The sequence below is a fragment of the Carex rostrata genome, chromosome 20, assembly GCF_964058835.1.
Source record: "Carex rostrata chromosome 20, lpCarRost1.2, whole genome shotgun sequence".
Taxonomy (NCBI): domain Eukaryota; kingdom Viridiplantae; phylum Streptophyta; class Magnoliopsida; order Poales; family Cyperaceae; genus Carex; species Carex rostrata.
The window spans coordinates 2,187,050-2,203,024 of NC_135937.1; the positions used below are offsets into that span (position 1 = coordinate 2,187,050).

The window sequence follows — 15,975 nt, forward strand, 5'->3', positions numbered from 1 at the left end:
CATTTTTTCGCCTGGGGTTAGGGTTTTAGCCCTTCCGTCCGCCTTGCTTCTTATCCTGAGCTAGCTCGCATGCGCATCAATGGTGGAAATGGAGCAAGCATGGAAGAAAGCCATACAAGCGGCGCTGAAATCGCCTTCTTCTTCAACCTCTATAAATTTAGACAGCTCCATCAAATCCAACGGCGTCCTCCCTTCGCCCGACGTGCTCTCACTCCTCCCCAAAACCCTAGAATCTCTCTCTCTCGCCAACTGTCGTCTCTCCTCCCTCCGCAACTTCCCTTCCCTCCCCAGCCTCCGCTACCTCAACCTCTCTGATAACCGTATCTCTAACGGCCTCGACGCACTAGTCATTGCGGAGCTGAAGGGACTCAAAATCCTCGACTTGGCAAACAACAGGATAGCGACAGTGGAGGAGGTGGCGGTGTTGAAGGGTTTGGAGGGGATTGAGTCACTGGATTTGTATGAGTGCCCTGTGACGCGGGTTCCGGGGTATAGAGAGAAGGTGTTTGAGGCTGTGTCAAGTTTGAAGTTCTTGGATAAGGTAGATAAGGAGGGGAATGAGCGGCCTGAGTCTGATGAGGATGAAGAAGAAGAGGAGGAGGATGAAGACAATGTACAAGGGGAGGAGGAAGAAGGAGAAGAGGAAGCGGATGATGAAGGAGTAGAAGAAGCTGATGGGGAACTTGTAGATGGTGAAGAAGATGATGGAGACGGAGATGAAAATGAGGTGAGGTTTAATGTAAATAGGGAAATACTGATTTACCAACTAAATTATTGTTTCACTTGAGCGCCCCAATTGATGCCTTGTGATTTAAGAGGAGATGGACCCTTAGTACATGGCCTGTAGGGTTGCAGGTTTGCTAAAAAAAATTGTTTATTCTATTGTTAGAATTTAATTATTTGGTTCTTTGTTAGCTTTTATTCTTGTGCTACAATAGAAGGGTACAATTAGCACCATAGAAGGGTTCACTGAGTTTCAACCAATTTTTAATTTGGACCAAATCCAATGCTAATGCCTCTGTGGGTTCATCATTGGTAGTATGAGATGCCTCAAATTGTGCAAACAAACTCAATTGAGATATTTGAAGTATCAATTTGCTGAATATTTTTGTAACTAAGGGAGTAAGGCAAGGGAAGGGAGAGGAACAGAATGGGGAGGCCTTTAGACCAGCTTCTCTCCAAATAAGGGGCTAATTGAACTTGAAGAAATTATTTTGATTTGTTAATCTCCGTACCTCATGAAATTTGAAATGGGGTCAAGGGTGAAAAAATTTGAACCAGGGCCTCAAAAAAGCAGGAAGCCAATGATTAATCAAATGGGGCTGAAAGTTGGCTATATCAAACCAGCATCAGTGTCATACCAGCTGGTACATATTATCCTACTAAATATGATGTGTTATTCTAAATGTTTTGTTGGTACCAGGAAGAAGATGAAGATGGAGAAATTGATGATGGTGTGACCAATGAAGATGAAGTGAACAGTAATGGAGTACCACATAAAAGGAAGCGAGAAGCGTAAGACAATCTGATTTATGTCAGTATGTGAGATTTAGTGCATCTTATTGGACCTTAAAAGAATTTGTGAGGAGCCTTTGTACATTGAGAGAGGATATCAGATGAAAAAATCAATTTAAAGATGCTGTGAGCACATTTTCTTTTTATCTTTGAACCTGATGGACTAACACGGTGGTTATGACTTTTTCATGATTTTTAGGGGGCTTATGGGCAAATTATTTGGTATGTTTAATTCAATACCTAGTGGGCTTTTGTGCAAATAATGATTTTTTTTTTTTTTTAAATTTCTACACTTGCTACGTCTCAAAGGAAATTTTACATGCTTTATGGAGATATTTTATAAACTAATTCAAACTCTTGGTTGTAATTTAAAACACAAGTGTGCATAATTTAGACAGTTGTATAAAGCTAGTCTATTCTGACTTCTGAGTCTTTAGACAGGTATTTTATAAACCAATATTTTTTGCTGCAATCTTAAAACTACAATCCGAAGTTTAGAGAGCTTCCTTGGACTACGAAGCTGGCATTTGGAATCGAGATATTAATCATTTTAGAAATGACCACCACATTTTCCGAACAGCTAATTATTGTGCTCGATTTTGTTCGTGCGTTGTGACTTTTTCATCTTTAATCCAAATCAATCATAGATAATATATTTAGTTTGTTAAAAAAAAAACAGAGAAAATATATAATTATTAAAGTTTGCATCAGGACTCATTGTAATCCCTTTTGAATGCATCAAGTCGATCAATATAAAATATAATCCTTTATGGAAGTCGGTCAATAGAAAAGTCTTTTATCCAAGTCATTGAATTGTGGGGTACGACTTTGTTCGTGCTTTGACTAGTTCATCCTATACAGCTATACTTCTGTTCCGTAACGAGGATAGGTTACGTTTGCTTTTTTTTTTTTTTTTTTAATATTCATAAAAAGGGAAAGTTTCAGAGGAGTCGTTATTTTTTAAAATAAAAGAACGTTACCTTTAGCCATCAGATCAAAAGTTTATTTTTCAATTACGTCTACATTTGTAATGATTAAAAATTTTAAATCAAGGATAGCATGACAATCGGTATATTCTAGGATCATAACAGGAAAAACTTGATGTTTACAAATAATTTCGACATTACATTCTTATGTAAAATTATAATCCTGACACTAAAACATAGCGAGACCGTCACTGGTAAGAACAGCTACTAACTTTCCTTGATTAAGTAAAAAAAAAACAAATTTTTATTTCGAATTGAGGATACATTTAAAATTAAGTAAAAGAACAAAAATCATGATGCCACATGTACTTTCAAATTCCAACTTCACGGATGAATCATCCGTAATAAATTGACACACATTTTTCTAATAAATCTGGTACAGAAATTTCGGTCAGGGCCCATGCCTGATAGAACAAGAGAAACCCATACAATTGTGCTATGTTAAGTGTCATATATATACTAATTTATTTCGTCAAGTGCAAAACTTGTAAGATTTTTTAGTGTATTTAGCTTATAAAGTGAGAAGCGGCAAATCTCCAAAAAAAACAAAAGCAAAAATGTTTTAAATTATGTACTCAATTGAACTTTATTAAGAAAGTTGGAAGTCATGCAAAGTTTTCATTGGGCAATTGCTTAGCCGAGAATTTGAAAAAGGAAAGGAAACTAGCACAAAATGTGGGATCTTATATGATTTTTTCCAAAATTTAGGAATAAATTCGGTTAATTATATAAACTGCAGTAGTTGGCTCCTGTTATTTTGTAGTATAGAACTAGAATGTTTTTAAGTTTGCCAAGTTATTTTGTAAACTCAACTCTAAAATCAATCCGACTAACTTCAAATGACGAATTCAAACTATTAAAATTCTTCTATTTACGAGTGATGCATCTACATATGAAAATTTTAAAGTTTCAAATTAATTTAGTTTAAAGGTAATTTGTCAAAATTAAAAAGTTGATAAATTAATTTTAATGCATTATTTTTTTGAATGCTTTTTGACCACTTGATTATGTACAAAATTAATTTAAAATTTAAAAAGTTTCGCATATAGATACATCACTCATGAGATAGAATGATTTCAACAATTTAAATTCGTCGTTTGAAATCAATATGATTTAAAGTTGAGTTAAAAAAAAAACATAGAATACGTTTGGATGAAACAAGAAATAGAGCTAATCTTCTCTAAAAAAAGCAATAGAGCCAATCCCAAGTTTGAGAATAGTAGCTAATTCAACTTTAGATTGGATTAGTAGAATAGTGAGCTAATCTATATAAGACTAATAAAAAATAATGAGTTAGTGTTATTTTTGCTCCATTCAAATATCGAATAGTTAAAAAAAATAATATTATTCTCATATTAGTGATATTCTTGCTCCATCCAGACGTAACCTAATCAACTCAGAAGCACCCTAGTTTCACTTTTTAGTTTTTGCTATTTTGTTCGCCTCTCTATAATCTAAAATGATCTCTTCAGCTTTTCTTCTTGACACTCCGTCCAGTTCGTTTGGTACTCTGGTTGTGTTTTTTTTTCTTATGAATTCTCCTTGGCTGACGTATTAAATCCAGCCATTTATATTATCTCCGATTTCTCCAAATGGAGATGACACCAACATTTGTTGTCTGGTCGCGGCTTTTCCGTCAATGACCAGTAAATCGACTTCAGTGATTTACTTTCACAGCTCTTACCGCAGTTAAAAACTTGGTCACAGGAAATAGACCAGGCCAAGTCACGTTTTGAGTTCGTTCATCCTGGGGCCCACCCAAATTTTGCGAAGAATGACCAATTTCGTTGTCTTATTTATAATATCAATCGTCCGATCTCCATCCAATGTTTCACTTCCAACAAACACCTCTTCCCCACAGTTCCCCTCTTGACAAAGCGTTGAGTCGTTATATCTTTATATATTAGAGAAGGAACAAATCCATTCAAACCAAAAGAACACCAAATAAGAACAAGAAAAGCAAGAAGAAAAAGATCACCCCAAGAGACACTTCCTTTGCACCATAGAATAGTCGACTAGAGAAAAACCACCATGGATGACCAGGTTTCTATTGGCAATGAAATGGAGGAAATTACGAGTTTCATTGTGAAGACGGATCCCTCTGACATCGTCAGTACCACTCTCTCTTGCTCCGATGGAATGGAGGTCTCCAGTCCAGGAAGCAACTGCTCCCCTGGCGAGGAGTATTACATATCTGACGAGACCAGTAACTACTCTGATCTGATGGATGATGCTTACGAGCTTACTCCAGTCATGAATCCTATCAACCAAATTGTGACCCTGGTACTGCCACGCCTCCCGGCCAGGTCGCTCTTGCGTTTCAAATCAGTGTCGTTTAATTTTAAGACTCTGATCTCAAGCCCATTCGTGGTGGTCTCGCATTTCTTGCATCCCAAGAGCATTTCGGGCCTGTTTTATCAGACATGGTGCGGCATACACTATGTCTCCTTGGATGCCCCTTCAACGAACATACCCGATCCAAGCTTTTCATACCTGCCTGAACCTGTGACCATTAAGGCATCGACACATGGTGTGCTGTGTGTCAGAGGGCAACGGAGTTTAAAGTATTACATCACCAACCCGACCACCATGGAATGGGCAGAACTTCCTGAGACAACTGTTGAGCATTGTGATAATGTGGCAGTGGTGGTTGTTTTTGACTCACTGTACAATTTTAGCTGCAGTTATCAGGTGGTGTGTGCGTATCCAGTCAAAGGTGTAGAGGGGGTGTATACCTTTGAGACCTTTTCATCAGAGACATGGGCGTGGGCCCTGTCAGATCAGATTTGTCCAGTGGAGAATATCGTGGCTCAATCAGGCACGGCTGTTGGCGCGGTGGCTTATTGGCGGACGACCATGGAGACTGTGCTCAGGTACGTCTTTCTGGTAATTTATTAGTTTTAGTTTAGTAGAAATAGAGTGTCTTGTATTATAGGAAATAGGTTTTTGTTGCATGCTCTGCAAAAGCTGATTTATGACATAGCATTATTTTTGCACATGTAATGAAAAATGAATAATAACTTTCTGTCATTTTGAACAAAAATGAGGTTTAAGTTGCAATAAAAGTAACTATAATACTGGAGATTACTTAATTTTTATCATATACAGTATTTTACATCAAATTGCCATATTGGTAAGTTTATCACTGAGTACCCTGTTGAATTCATCATGTACTGAAGTAAATGCATACCAATAGCCATGCCGCCAAGATTTTTTCTTTTATTATAAAATGAAAATATTTAGTGACATAATTTACAATGCAAAACTCCATGTTCAAAACAATAGCAATCATATCTCTTCACCTATACAAACCTCGTCCCATTTCCTACTTGCCAAAGAAGTTTACACTAAAACAACCAAAATTCGACTCTAACACTTCGTGAATTCATAACAGTTACGATCCAGTTAAAGACAGATCGAACATCATGCAGAAGCCGCACACTGACATGAATGAGGTCTCGTGGGAGCTCGGCGAGATGGACATGCATCTGAGCGTTACATCCACATCTAACCAAGGACAGATTAAGGTGAGCACCATGGAGGCAACAAACAAGATGGAAATGCCGAAATGGGAGGAGATGGGGAATTTTTGGCTGAGCGAAAGTGCGTATGCCATGCCAATCCGGTCGCAGGGCTCGGCCGGATTGGCATTTTGGGAACATAACGAGGATGTGATAGGGCTGGTGCTCAGAGACATGGAAGGTCGGCAAGTGTGCAGGTTTGAGGAGCCAAATTACTACGGTGACATCGTTTTTTTTCCATACATCAGCACACTGGCACCTGTGAAGAGGTAATGATTTGAGTTCTCCTTTTTCTAATAGAGCACAAGAATCCAATATATTAATGTTCTTGTTAAGTAGCATTTTGCATTTAATATCTGCAAGACTGCAACTGACATAATCCATGTATTGTCTTATGTGCAAGCTGATAAATAGTTCAATGCAATTTGTAGTTTAAAAAGGGTTGGTTTTACACAACAAGTATGGATTTAGTTCTGGTTAATCAGATTGGTATTATACATCGTATTATGTCAGTGTATGCCAGTACTTGTGCACCAGCAAGCTATCAGGATTTCCAATTTACTTCTTATTTACCAGAGATGTACATTTTTTACATTTTGAACTTGAATGGTAATCATTCTTGGTATTTGATATTGTTAATTGACTCATGTTAATCAATTTTGATTTCTCTGCTGCATAGTGCATGCCCGCTAACATTTATGGTGTACACTGCATTTATTGCATAGTTTGCTATTTAGTATTGCAGCACAACCATATCGAGGTATTCTCAGACCATTTTAAAACAGGATCATTCATACCATCATATTCACATTCCCTGGTGCACCGGTACATGAGTCAAGAGTCTTGCAATAACTGTGTTGCAAAAGATATCTTCACTGAAGTCATTAATTTAGAACAAATTAGAGAAACTATTGAAATTGGTAATTAATTTTGTAATTATAGGCAACACCATTTTCTCAAATAAAAATCTAGTTACATGTTTCTCATTAAAGTATATTATAATAGTCGGTGAACGTATCTGAGCCTCTAAGCCATTCCAATGGGTAAAGGAACATAGCAGTTGCACTTTTCAGCAAGGACGATTTTGTGACATTAAAATGGCTGCTTCGATAGATTTCTCAAGTCTTTTGATATATAGTAAGACAGAATTAGCTAAATTAAGAAATGTCTTTGTTTCTAATGAGTTCAAGTTCTTTTCTTGATTTTCTGTTCATGGTTTCAGGTCAGGTGCAGGGACGAGTGCTGAACCTTCTGTCAGCAATAATGTCACCATGCATATTACTGCAGAAACAAATGAAAATAGAGGTTCAGGTAACATTGAAAATCAAATTCTTGTTAAAATGTTCAGATATTATGGAACTGTTCTGCTGAAATTATTTTAAATTTTTATTGTAGTAGGACGGTGGAGATCGGTTCCGCTTCATTAGGGATGTAGAACCAGTGAATGTTGTTAGTCATGTTCTATATGATGTAGAGGCTTGTGTGGCTGTAGGCACTATCTCAAAAAAAAAAAAAAAAGAATCAGTGGATGTTGTAACCAAGTAATGTTGTTAGTCATGTTCTATATGTTGTAGAGGGTTGTGTGGCTGTAGGCACTATCTCAAAAAAAAAAAAGAGCTGATCAGATCACCTAAAGGTATAACATATGCTTTTAGTTTTCATTTATTGACCAGTAATGTGGATTTTTTTTTTTTTTGGATTGTGAGCTATGTGTAATCTCTTTTATTTCAGTTCCTTCGTTCTCTGTTTTTTGCATTTCGTTCCTATTTTTTCGTGCAAAGTTGGTGTTGTCTTAGGTGAAATTTTTGATAAATTTTGAAAATTAGAACGAAAATGTGTAAAATCTTATATTTTCTGATGTAATTTTTAAAGAGTATCTCACTGGAATAATATAATTCTGTTATATGATGCTATTGAAGAGATAATTAGTTATATGCCCGTTAAAATTTTTAATTTAGATATATACCCATCAAAAATATTGTATTTAGTTATTTACCCATTCAAACTAAAATATTTATTATTTTCCAATAACAGTGACTCACATATATATACGCCCGAGAAAGAGTAAAAAAGCTCTCCAATTAAAGGTTTAAAATAACAAAGAGATAAAAATGAGTGTCAAGCCTTGTTTATCTAAGCATCTTCCATTAACAAAATAAAGATCGGCGCTTAAGGTAATGGATATCAACGTAACTTGTGTTGTCAAAACATGTCTCTTAAATCATAAAATATCAATTTTGCACTGATAGAGAGACAACAGAACTTATGTAAAGTATAATGTGAAGTATAAACATATTCAGATTAGGTGAAATGGGCTATGCTTTGCTTCTGTGTCTTCAACCACCCACGGACTGTGACTGGAAGGCGTTTGAGGAAATGCTTGATGTCTGGGCAAAATTCAAAGCACACCCCTCTTATAGATGCACTCAAGTTCAAAGAGGCCAAAACAGTATGGCTGATTATCTGCCGAAGGTGGGGCGGGTACAAGGGTAGTCTTATTTGGGACAAACATATCCAATGTTCATATTCTGAAAATACAAGTGTGTTTCTTTCTAAGAGTCAGGGGTTTTGATATGTACGCTATTTCTTTGCCATCAACCCTGTGATGGTTTGTAATTGGTTCTAAACTGTAATGCCAGGTTGCCAACGGGCTTGTTTGCAACAACAACAAAAAGGAAGAAGAAGAAGTGTGCTATGCTTTCGGCTTGAAAATGCTGGAAAAATAGTCATGTGATAGTAATGATTGTAGTGCTAAAATTTTCTATGGTGATAACTGATAACTATATTAGTGAATAATTAATATAATGATTGTCATAGAATATCTAAACCACCTTTTTTGTGACATATGGTTAACACCATTTGTAAACTTTATCTATGATGATTGTCATATAAAATAATAGTCGATGCTTGTAACCCTTTGTTATAAATATATACGTGTTTGTTTGTTTTTTTCACACCAAAAGTTTTTTGTAAATATCTATATGTTTTCTGTTTTTCATATCATATATTTTTAATAATTGCTGCTAAAATTTGGTAGAATCCATGTATACCAGTTTTTGCTAGAAAGCAGACTGATATATTAGCTTAATAATAGCAATGAGCAATTATTATCATCCTGACAAAAATTACCAATTGTACCCTATCAGAGCAAGGAATTGACGAATTGCAAACTTAGGGAGAAGGAAAAATTGCAATGTATTTTACTAAATAGAGATATCCGTACTCAATGGAATAATTCAACTTCGATAAATAAGCGGTACAAAAGCAAGCAGTACAGTGTAACAAAGCAATTGTTAAACGATAAAACATTAAATGAACAAATGGATTTTCCTTAACATAATTAACTGAAATTATAAATAATACTAATATGATATAAAGTCCCATCTAATTTTGAATTTTCAGAAAAAAGCAGTTTAATACAAGATGAGATAGTTACTGAAGGTAAGCTATAAAGCCAACTCATTCACAAAACCAATGATTTTACTTGGATTTTTGACATAGAGCATTAATTTAAATCCCCTCCCACAAAAGAAGCCCATAATGTTAAATTAGGTATAATCCATTTTGCATGCCACTGAGAAACCGTAAACTTCCCACTACTATAAAACTAAAAAGCCACCCATGTCCAGTTCAAACCCCGGTGGATCCAAACCCGCCTTCACCTCTGACAGTGTCATCCAAATCCTCAACCTCAGCCACCTCTGGTGTCATTATCCGCTCTATTATCATTTGCGCAATTCGATCGCCTGGTTTAACCGCAAAATCAGCATCAGCATGGTTGAAAAGTATGACACCAACAGGCCCGCGATAGTCAGCATCTATGACACCGGCTCCTACATCAATTGAGTGCTTCCATGCCAAGCCTGATCGTGGTGCTACAGAAAAAAAAAAAAAAAACATACAACATAGAAATTTATATCATCATTTAATCGAATAGGTGTTAATACAAATGGCACAATTAACAGGTGTTTATAAATTAACAAATTTTGATTTTATGTAGTTCCATTCTGTACACTTGATTATGAGTAGTCCTTTCATGTATGAAATACAAACTTTGACCCCCAAAGTATGCCCCTTGATTATGAATTTTCAAGGTTCTTTATAGCGCTATAGCTTTTAAGGTCCAGAAAAGCTATAGAGCTATAGCTTTTAAGATCCAGAAAAGCTAGAGCACAGCCATAGTAGCTATTTAGAATCATTATAAAAGAAAAGCGGTTAATAGCATTATAGCTTTTGGGCTCCGAAAAAGCTATTTAGACCGTGATTTTCTTTACTTGGAATAAAGCGCTCAGCAGCAATTCTCATATATTCCATTTTTATTTAGAGGGATCAAGTTACAACAATTTTTGAGTTACCACAACCATTTTTTATATTTTCAAAGTCCAATCGATCCAAACCGTTAGATGTGATCTCGACAATAAAATGTGCTTAAAGACCAAATTTTACATTTTTTTAATTTTTTTTACTATTTATTAAGATGGATACAAAAACTAATTAAATTCAAACCATTGAATTTTGTACCCATCTTAATAAGTAGTAAAATAATTTCAAAAAATATAAAATTTGGTTTCCAAGCACATTTTACTGTAGAAATCACATTTAACAGTTTGAATCGACAATTTGGACTTTAAAAATGTAGAAAATGATTGTGGTAACTTGTTATAACTCAAAAATTATTGTAACTTGATTCCTCCTCTTTTATTTATTCATGTTTGTGAATTAGAAAGATTCCTGGGGATAAACAGAAATTTAAGTTCAGAACATCAGATACCATTTATATTGTTTTGGGTTTTATTAGAGGAATTTCTGGGCAAAATTATAGAAAACCTCATAGTAACATAATTTGGTTATATATTGTGTTAAACGTCTCAGATTGTTAGAGTCTTTTTATCAAACAGGTATCGGGGGTGCTCCAGACAGGCATAAATTAGACATACCAATTCGAGCATAGGTTCCTTCAGGGATGGAGATGCTTAGATCGGTTGGTACCAGCGCCTTCCCACGAGCAGGCACAACGGCTTCAGCCGCACTGAAGGAATAAAAAACAATTCGTCAAATTTCACCCACACAAACGCACGCATGCACAAGTGCGCACGCGAAAAAACACACACAGATAGAGGGAGGGAGAGAGATATGAGGGGTATGAGAAAACCTGGAGAGATCGTATCCAGCAGAGAATGCAGAGGCGCGAGATGGTAAAACAGCGTTTGAAGAGAGTTTCTTGACTTTGAGTAAAGGAGAAAGCTTTGCTATCTTAGGAGAGGGCTCTTGCACATGGTCGGATGCTGTGGTGCCATTGGAAGACATTTTGATGAAGGTTAGAGATGAGAGAGGGATTGATTTGAAGGGAAAGGAACGGTTTTCTAGGAACTCGGAGAGGCTTAAATATAAAGATGAGATATTGGCGCGAGTAGTTCCCGCCATATATTTACCCTTTTGTAATGAATTTCCCGCCTACTAATGTTGGGTAGAAGTAGAAGAACTGAAGAAGGCAAGGCTCCGTGATTCGTGCTAAGCGACCTAAAATGTTGTTTTATCCATTAATTTATGGATTCGATGTCTTAATGCTCCAGTTATATCCTGTAAAAATTGAATCCGAATCCTCCCAGGTACCTGACTAAATAAAACGGTGCCTATTCGGGGATGGCGCAGGAAGCCAGTATTATTTGTGCTTTGAGATTCGTGCTGAGTTAAAAGAACGATCCTGAACCGTTCGTTTCCAATTTGCTTGAGTCAGGTACCTGGGGTGATCCGAATTCGTAAAACTTGTCCCGATTTTTTTTTCTGTCTGATCGCGCGCCGTAATAGTCTCTGACTCTCTGTAGTCTGTACTGTTGGAAAAAAAAATTGATATCTGAAATTTGATAAAAAAAAAAATAATAATAATAATTATTGAAATTAAAACTTTATTATCTAAAGCTGTGTAATGCGTATATAAGGCTATAAGTAAAACAGCTCAAGCTACGATGGTATTTTTCTGCTCGTAAGCTGTGTAATGCGTATATAACCTCTTTTTTATAAACATAAAAATATTTTTTGAAATTAAAAAAAAAAAACATATTGCCTGCGGAAAAAGTGAAATTCAATCAAATGAATTATAAACCAAATGAAAATGAAAGGTTTTCTTGTGTTTTGTATCTTATCAAGATGCACTGATGCCCATCGTAATGACTCGATAATATCACTTCTCTATAGTCCATACGTTCTGCAATAATTGCTCTATATGTCATAAATTAACAATAATAATTGTAACGGCCTCGTGAGTTGGTCATTAAACAGTCAACGGTTAAGATTATTATTGGGCATCAATCAATTCATAAAGACATAATTTCGTATATAGTTATTTTTTAAAATTTTAATTACACTTTTTTTTTCTTCAAAATATAATTACATATTTTATTCTTCGAAATTGTAGACAAAAAAATCATTTGATAATTCTTTATTTTGACAATCTTGCCATTTAAAAAAAAAAGTTTAAATTTAAAATCGGTATTATAGGCATGATCTATATTATTAACATGTAATGTCTATAAAAGAAAGAATCTTGATAACAATTTTCGCACCTTTATTCTCTCAATTAGACCCACAGAAACTTTCAAAACAATCATGGGAGACCACTCAATCATTTATAAAAGAATAAGTCAATCCATCAGTTATCCCCGCACAAAATTTTTTTTTTTCTTTGTATCGTTCCCGCACAACTAGGGATCATTAAATAAACACCGTGGTCCAAAACTTCATGGGTCGAACTTTTCAAACAATGATAAATACTTCTCACACATAATAATAAATACTTGTCAGAAACAATAATAAATACTTGCTTGAACATTAATAAAACAGATAAACATTTATTTCTAAATATTTTAATTGCAACTTTCAGTAAACTATTTATGACTTAAATAGATTAGATAAATATTTTATTTTACATAGATAAATACTTGACGATACAAAAATTGATACTTTGTTCTTGAATTTGTTAATAAGTAATGTTTAATCAAATCAATGTATTATCATGTCAGAAACAATGATAAATACTTCTCAGACATAATAATAAATACTTGTAAGAAACAATGATAAATACTTTCTTGAACGTCAATAAACAGATAAACATTTATTTCTAAATATTTTAATTGTAATTTTCAGTAAAATATCTATGACTTAAATAAATTAGATGAATATTGTATGTTACATAATAAATACTTGACAACACAAAAATGAATACTTTGTTCTTGAACTTGCCAACAAGTAAAGTTTAATCAAATCAATGTATCATCATGTCAGAAATAATGGTAAATATTTCTTATGTTGATAAGTCTAAATTATATGCACATTCGATCTAGATTGTTATTATAAAACAACACCAAATATCTTGTATTTTGAATATAAAGTGAATAGAATACACCTAGTATCAAGTTACTGCATTTGTTTGGTTTTAATTTGTAGAAAATGAAGAAAAAGGAAGAAAAACAAAGAAAAATGCCCAGTGCGAACGCATGGTTTACGATACGGCTGCACTAAGTACTTAGATGGATTTCTGAACGCGCGCCAATTTTAAAAATGTATAATAAGTTATGCATAAAAATCCGTGCGAACGCACAGATCTCGATGCAGCCGCCGAGAGCAGTGCGGACGCACTGTAGCAGCTAGCCAAAAATGGAGCCTGAACTTAAAACAGCCGTAACTTTTGACTCGTAACTCCGTTTTGGGCATATGACTACTTTTCGGAAAGCTAGCAAGAAGATCTACAACATGAGAAACTAAAAAAGGAAATTTGGGATCCAGTGCGAACGCACTCAATACTTAGATGAATTTTCAACATCTCAGCACTTCACAGAAAAAAAGTCCGAGCCTAGTGCGGACGCACTCACCTCCAATGCGGCCCAGAGCATCTGCACTGGACACGCAGACAGCCAAAAAAATGTGTTTTCGACAATTTTTCTATTTCTGGCGCATTCGGGACGTAATAGCCAAATTTAGACATGACAGTCTGGAAAACAATCCAAATATAACACCCACTAATCTCACCTTCTAGCCTCTAAATTGGACATGGTCTTTGGCTATAAAAGAGGGGGTTCTTTCCCATTCAAGAAAACACACATTTAGCGTAAAATTCTGTAGCCAAGGAAGCTTTTATTCGGATATTTGTTTTTATTATGATTGTTTTATGGGATTTGATTGTTAATTTCTGTGATTTATCATTTGTGTTGATTACATAGTTTAGTACTTATAATCGAAGTAGTCCCGCTTTGGAATTTATTTGTAATGCAAAGAATCCAAATAAGTTAGGATGAGAGAAGAGTACCAAATTATGAACACAAATGCCTTAGGATTTGGATTAGAAGCGACCGTATTTTGATATTCATATCCGGAACTATAGAAATTAAAGGTTGGGTTTGGTGACGAACGACCATGAAGTCAAACCCTTACTTAGGACACCTAGATTGACTAAGTATTGGTATGTGTTTTGTGTGCAAAAGATTGTTAAATATCCCTTTAGGATAGTGATAGCACCTAAAATTCGAGGAATATTAATCCACCGCACCAAAATAGTTGTATTAATAATTAGTTGAAATAGGCTAACAAGAGCTTAATGGATCTAGATAGCTAGGGTGAAGAACGACCGTGAAGTCCGAAACTATCTAGGCACGTTATTAATTCACGACCGTGACCCTTTTTAACACTTTAGGTTAAAAACCTCATCAAATCATACATGAATTTAAACAATACCGAATAGATAGAATTGGCAAGGGATTGTATAACGAATATCCCTAGATCTCCTCAACTTGAAAGCAAACCAATCTTTCTTTTCTTTGTTTTATGTTCATTTATTGTTTAAAATTTCTTTCGGGTATTGAACCCAAAATTAGGATTGATAGAACAAACCCCCCCCCCCCCCCCCCAATTTTACTTTACTTTATTTCATTTTCTGAAATTAATTGTTAAAGTTTAAGCCTAGTATCTAAACGTACTCCTTGTGGTTCGACACCCTAAGTACTACATTGATAGGTTGTGCGCTTGCAACAAACATTTCTTTGGGTATTGAAGGTAATAAATTTAAAGGCAAAAAGAGTATACATCAAGCACAATTCCATAACCCCAAAATACTCATCATATGTACATAATGATATATACTTGTCAGACATAATGATAAATACTTTTTGAACATCAATAAACATTTATATCTAAATATTTTAATTGCAACTTTCAGTAAAACATCTATGACTTAAATAGATTAAATTAATATTTTATATTACATGGATAAATACATGATAAGACAAAAATGAATACTGTATTTTTGAACTTGCCAACAAGTCATGTTTAATCAACGAGATTTATTAACGGGACCATCGACAGTTAAGGAAGTTATTAGGGGACAGTATAATTTAATTCAAAAGTTAGTTAAGGCAGTTATTAGCAGGGATTGTTATTAGGGTACAATATAATTTAATGCGAGGATAAATGGCAGTTAATAAAGTTAATATTGATAGAGATTGTGCGGGAATAAATGAGGGAACATGGATAAGAAGAATGATATAATTATTCTAAAAAAAATGAGAGTGACTTGAAATTTTAATTAGATTCTAAATATATCATCAATCAATACCAAAATTACATAATACTTGATTACCAAACTATCTCTGTCAAATAACATACTTATAAATTGATCTTTTTAATTATTATTTGTTTTAAATTGTTGTGAACTTGTTGAAATAACGTCAAGTTATCCCTCCTCAATTCTAAATATCATATTTATAGTAAAGCTAAGGTGTGATGTGCTCACTAAGAAAATTTGGTGAACACAATTTTAAAAATATAGAAGATTGGCTTCAAACGAATAATCCAAACTATTGAAATTTATGTAATTCATGAGTGATGCATGTACATGCAAAATTTTGAAAGTTTTGAATTCATTTGCTATAATGTCAAGCGGTCAAAGAAATAATGAAAAATGA

At 34.6% G+C, this 15,975-nt stretch overlaps 3 protein-coding genes and 1 long non-coding RNA gene across 4 annotated transcripts; 3 read left to right on the forward strand and 1 right to left on the reverse strand.

The window, feature by feature from the left end:
* On the forward strand, nucleotides 1–1,786 carry LOC144572865 (acidic leucine-rich nuclear phosphoprotein 32-related protein 1-like). Its single transcript, XM_078322543.1, has 2 exons — nucleotides 1–727; nucleotides 1,424–1,786. The coding sequence occupies exons 1-2, from the start codon at nucleotides 80–82 to the stop codon at nucleotides 1,517–1,519; spliced, it is 744 nt and encodes a 247-aa protein (XP_078178669.1). The 5' UTR covers nucleotides 1–79; the 3' UTR covers nucleotides 1,520–1,786.
* A 2,612-nt stretch (nucleotides 1,787–4,398) lies between these two features.
* On the forward strand, nucleotides 4,399–7,727 carry LOC144572486 (F-box protein At5g07610-like). Its single transcript, XM_078322077.1, has 5 exons — nucleotides 4,399–5,374; nucleotides 5,896–6,291; nucleotides 7,245–7,333; nucleotides 7,418–7,480; nucleotides 7,565–7,727. Exons 1-4 carry the CDS (start codon nucleotides 4,533–4,535, stop codon nucleotides 7,447–7,449), a joined length of 1,359 nt encoding a protein of 452 aa, XP_078178203.1. The 5' UTR covers nucleotides 4,399–4,532; the 3' UTR covers nucleotides 7,450–7,480; nucleotides 7,565–7,727.
* Nucleotides 7,728–9,317: 1,590 nt separating this feature from the next.
* On the forward strand, nucleotides 9,318–9,826 carry LOC144572484 (uncharacterized). The gene is made up of 2 exons (XR_013517740.1): nucleotides 9,318–9,433; nucleotides 9,575–9,826. It is a non-coding gene; the product is annotated as an uncharacterized LOC144572484 (long non-coding RNA).
* On the reverse strand, nucleotides 9,520–11,499 carry DUT1 (DUTP-PYROPHOSPHATASE-LIKE 1). Its single transcript, XM_078322074.1, has 3 exons — nucleotides 11,175–11,499; nucleotides 10,960–11,051; nucleotides 9,520–9,897 (listed from the first exon to the last, which is right to left on the reverse strand). The coding sequence occupies exons 1-3, from the start codon at nucleotides 11,444–11,446 to the stop codon at nucleotides 9,653–9,655; spliced, it is 609 nt and encodes a 202-aa protein (XP_078178200.1). The 5' UTR covers nucleotides 11,447–11,499; the 3' UTR covers nucleotides 9,520–9,652.
* Nucleotides 11,500–15,975: the final 4,476 nt, after the last annotated feature.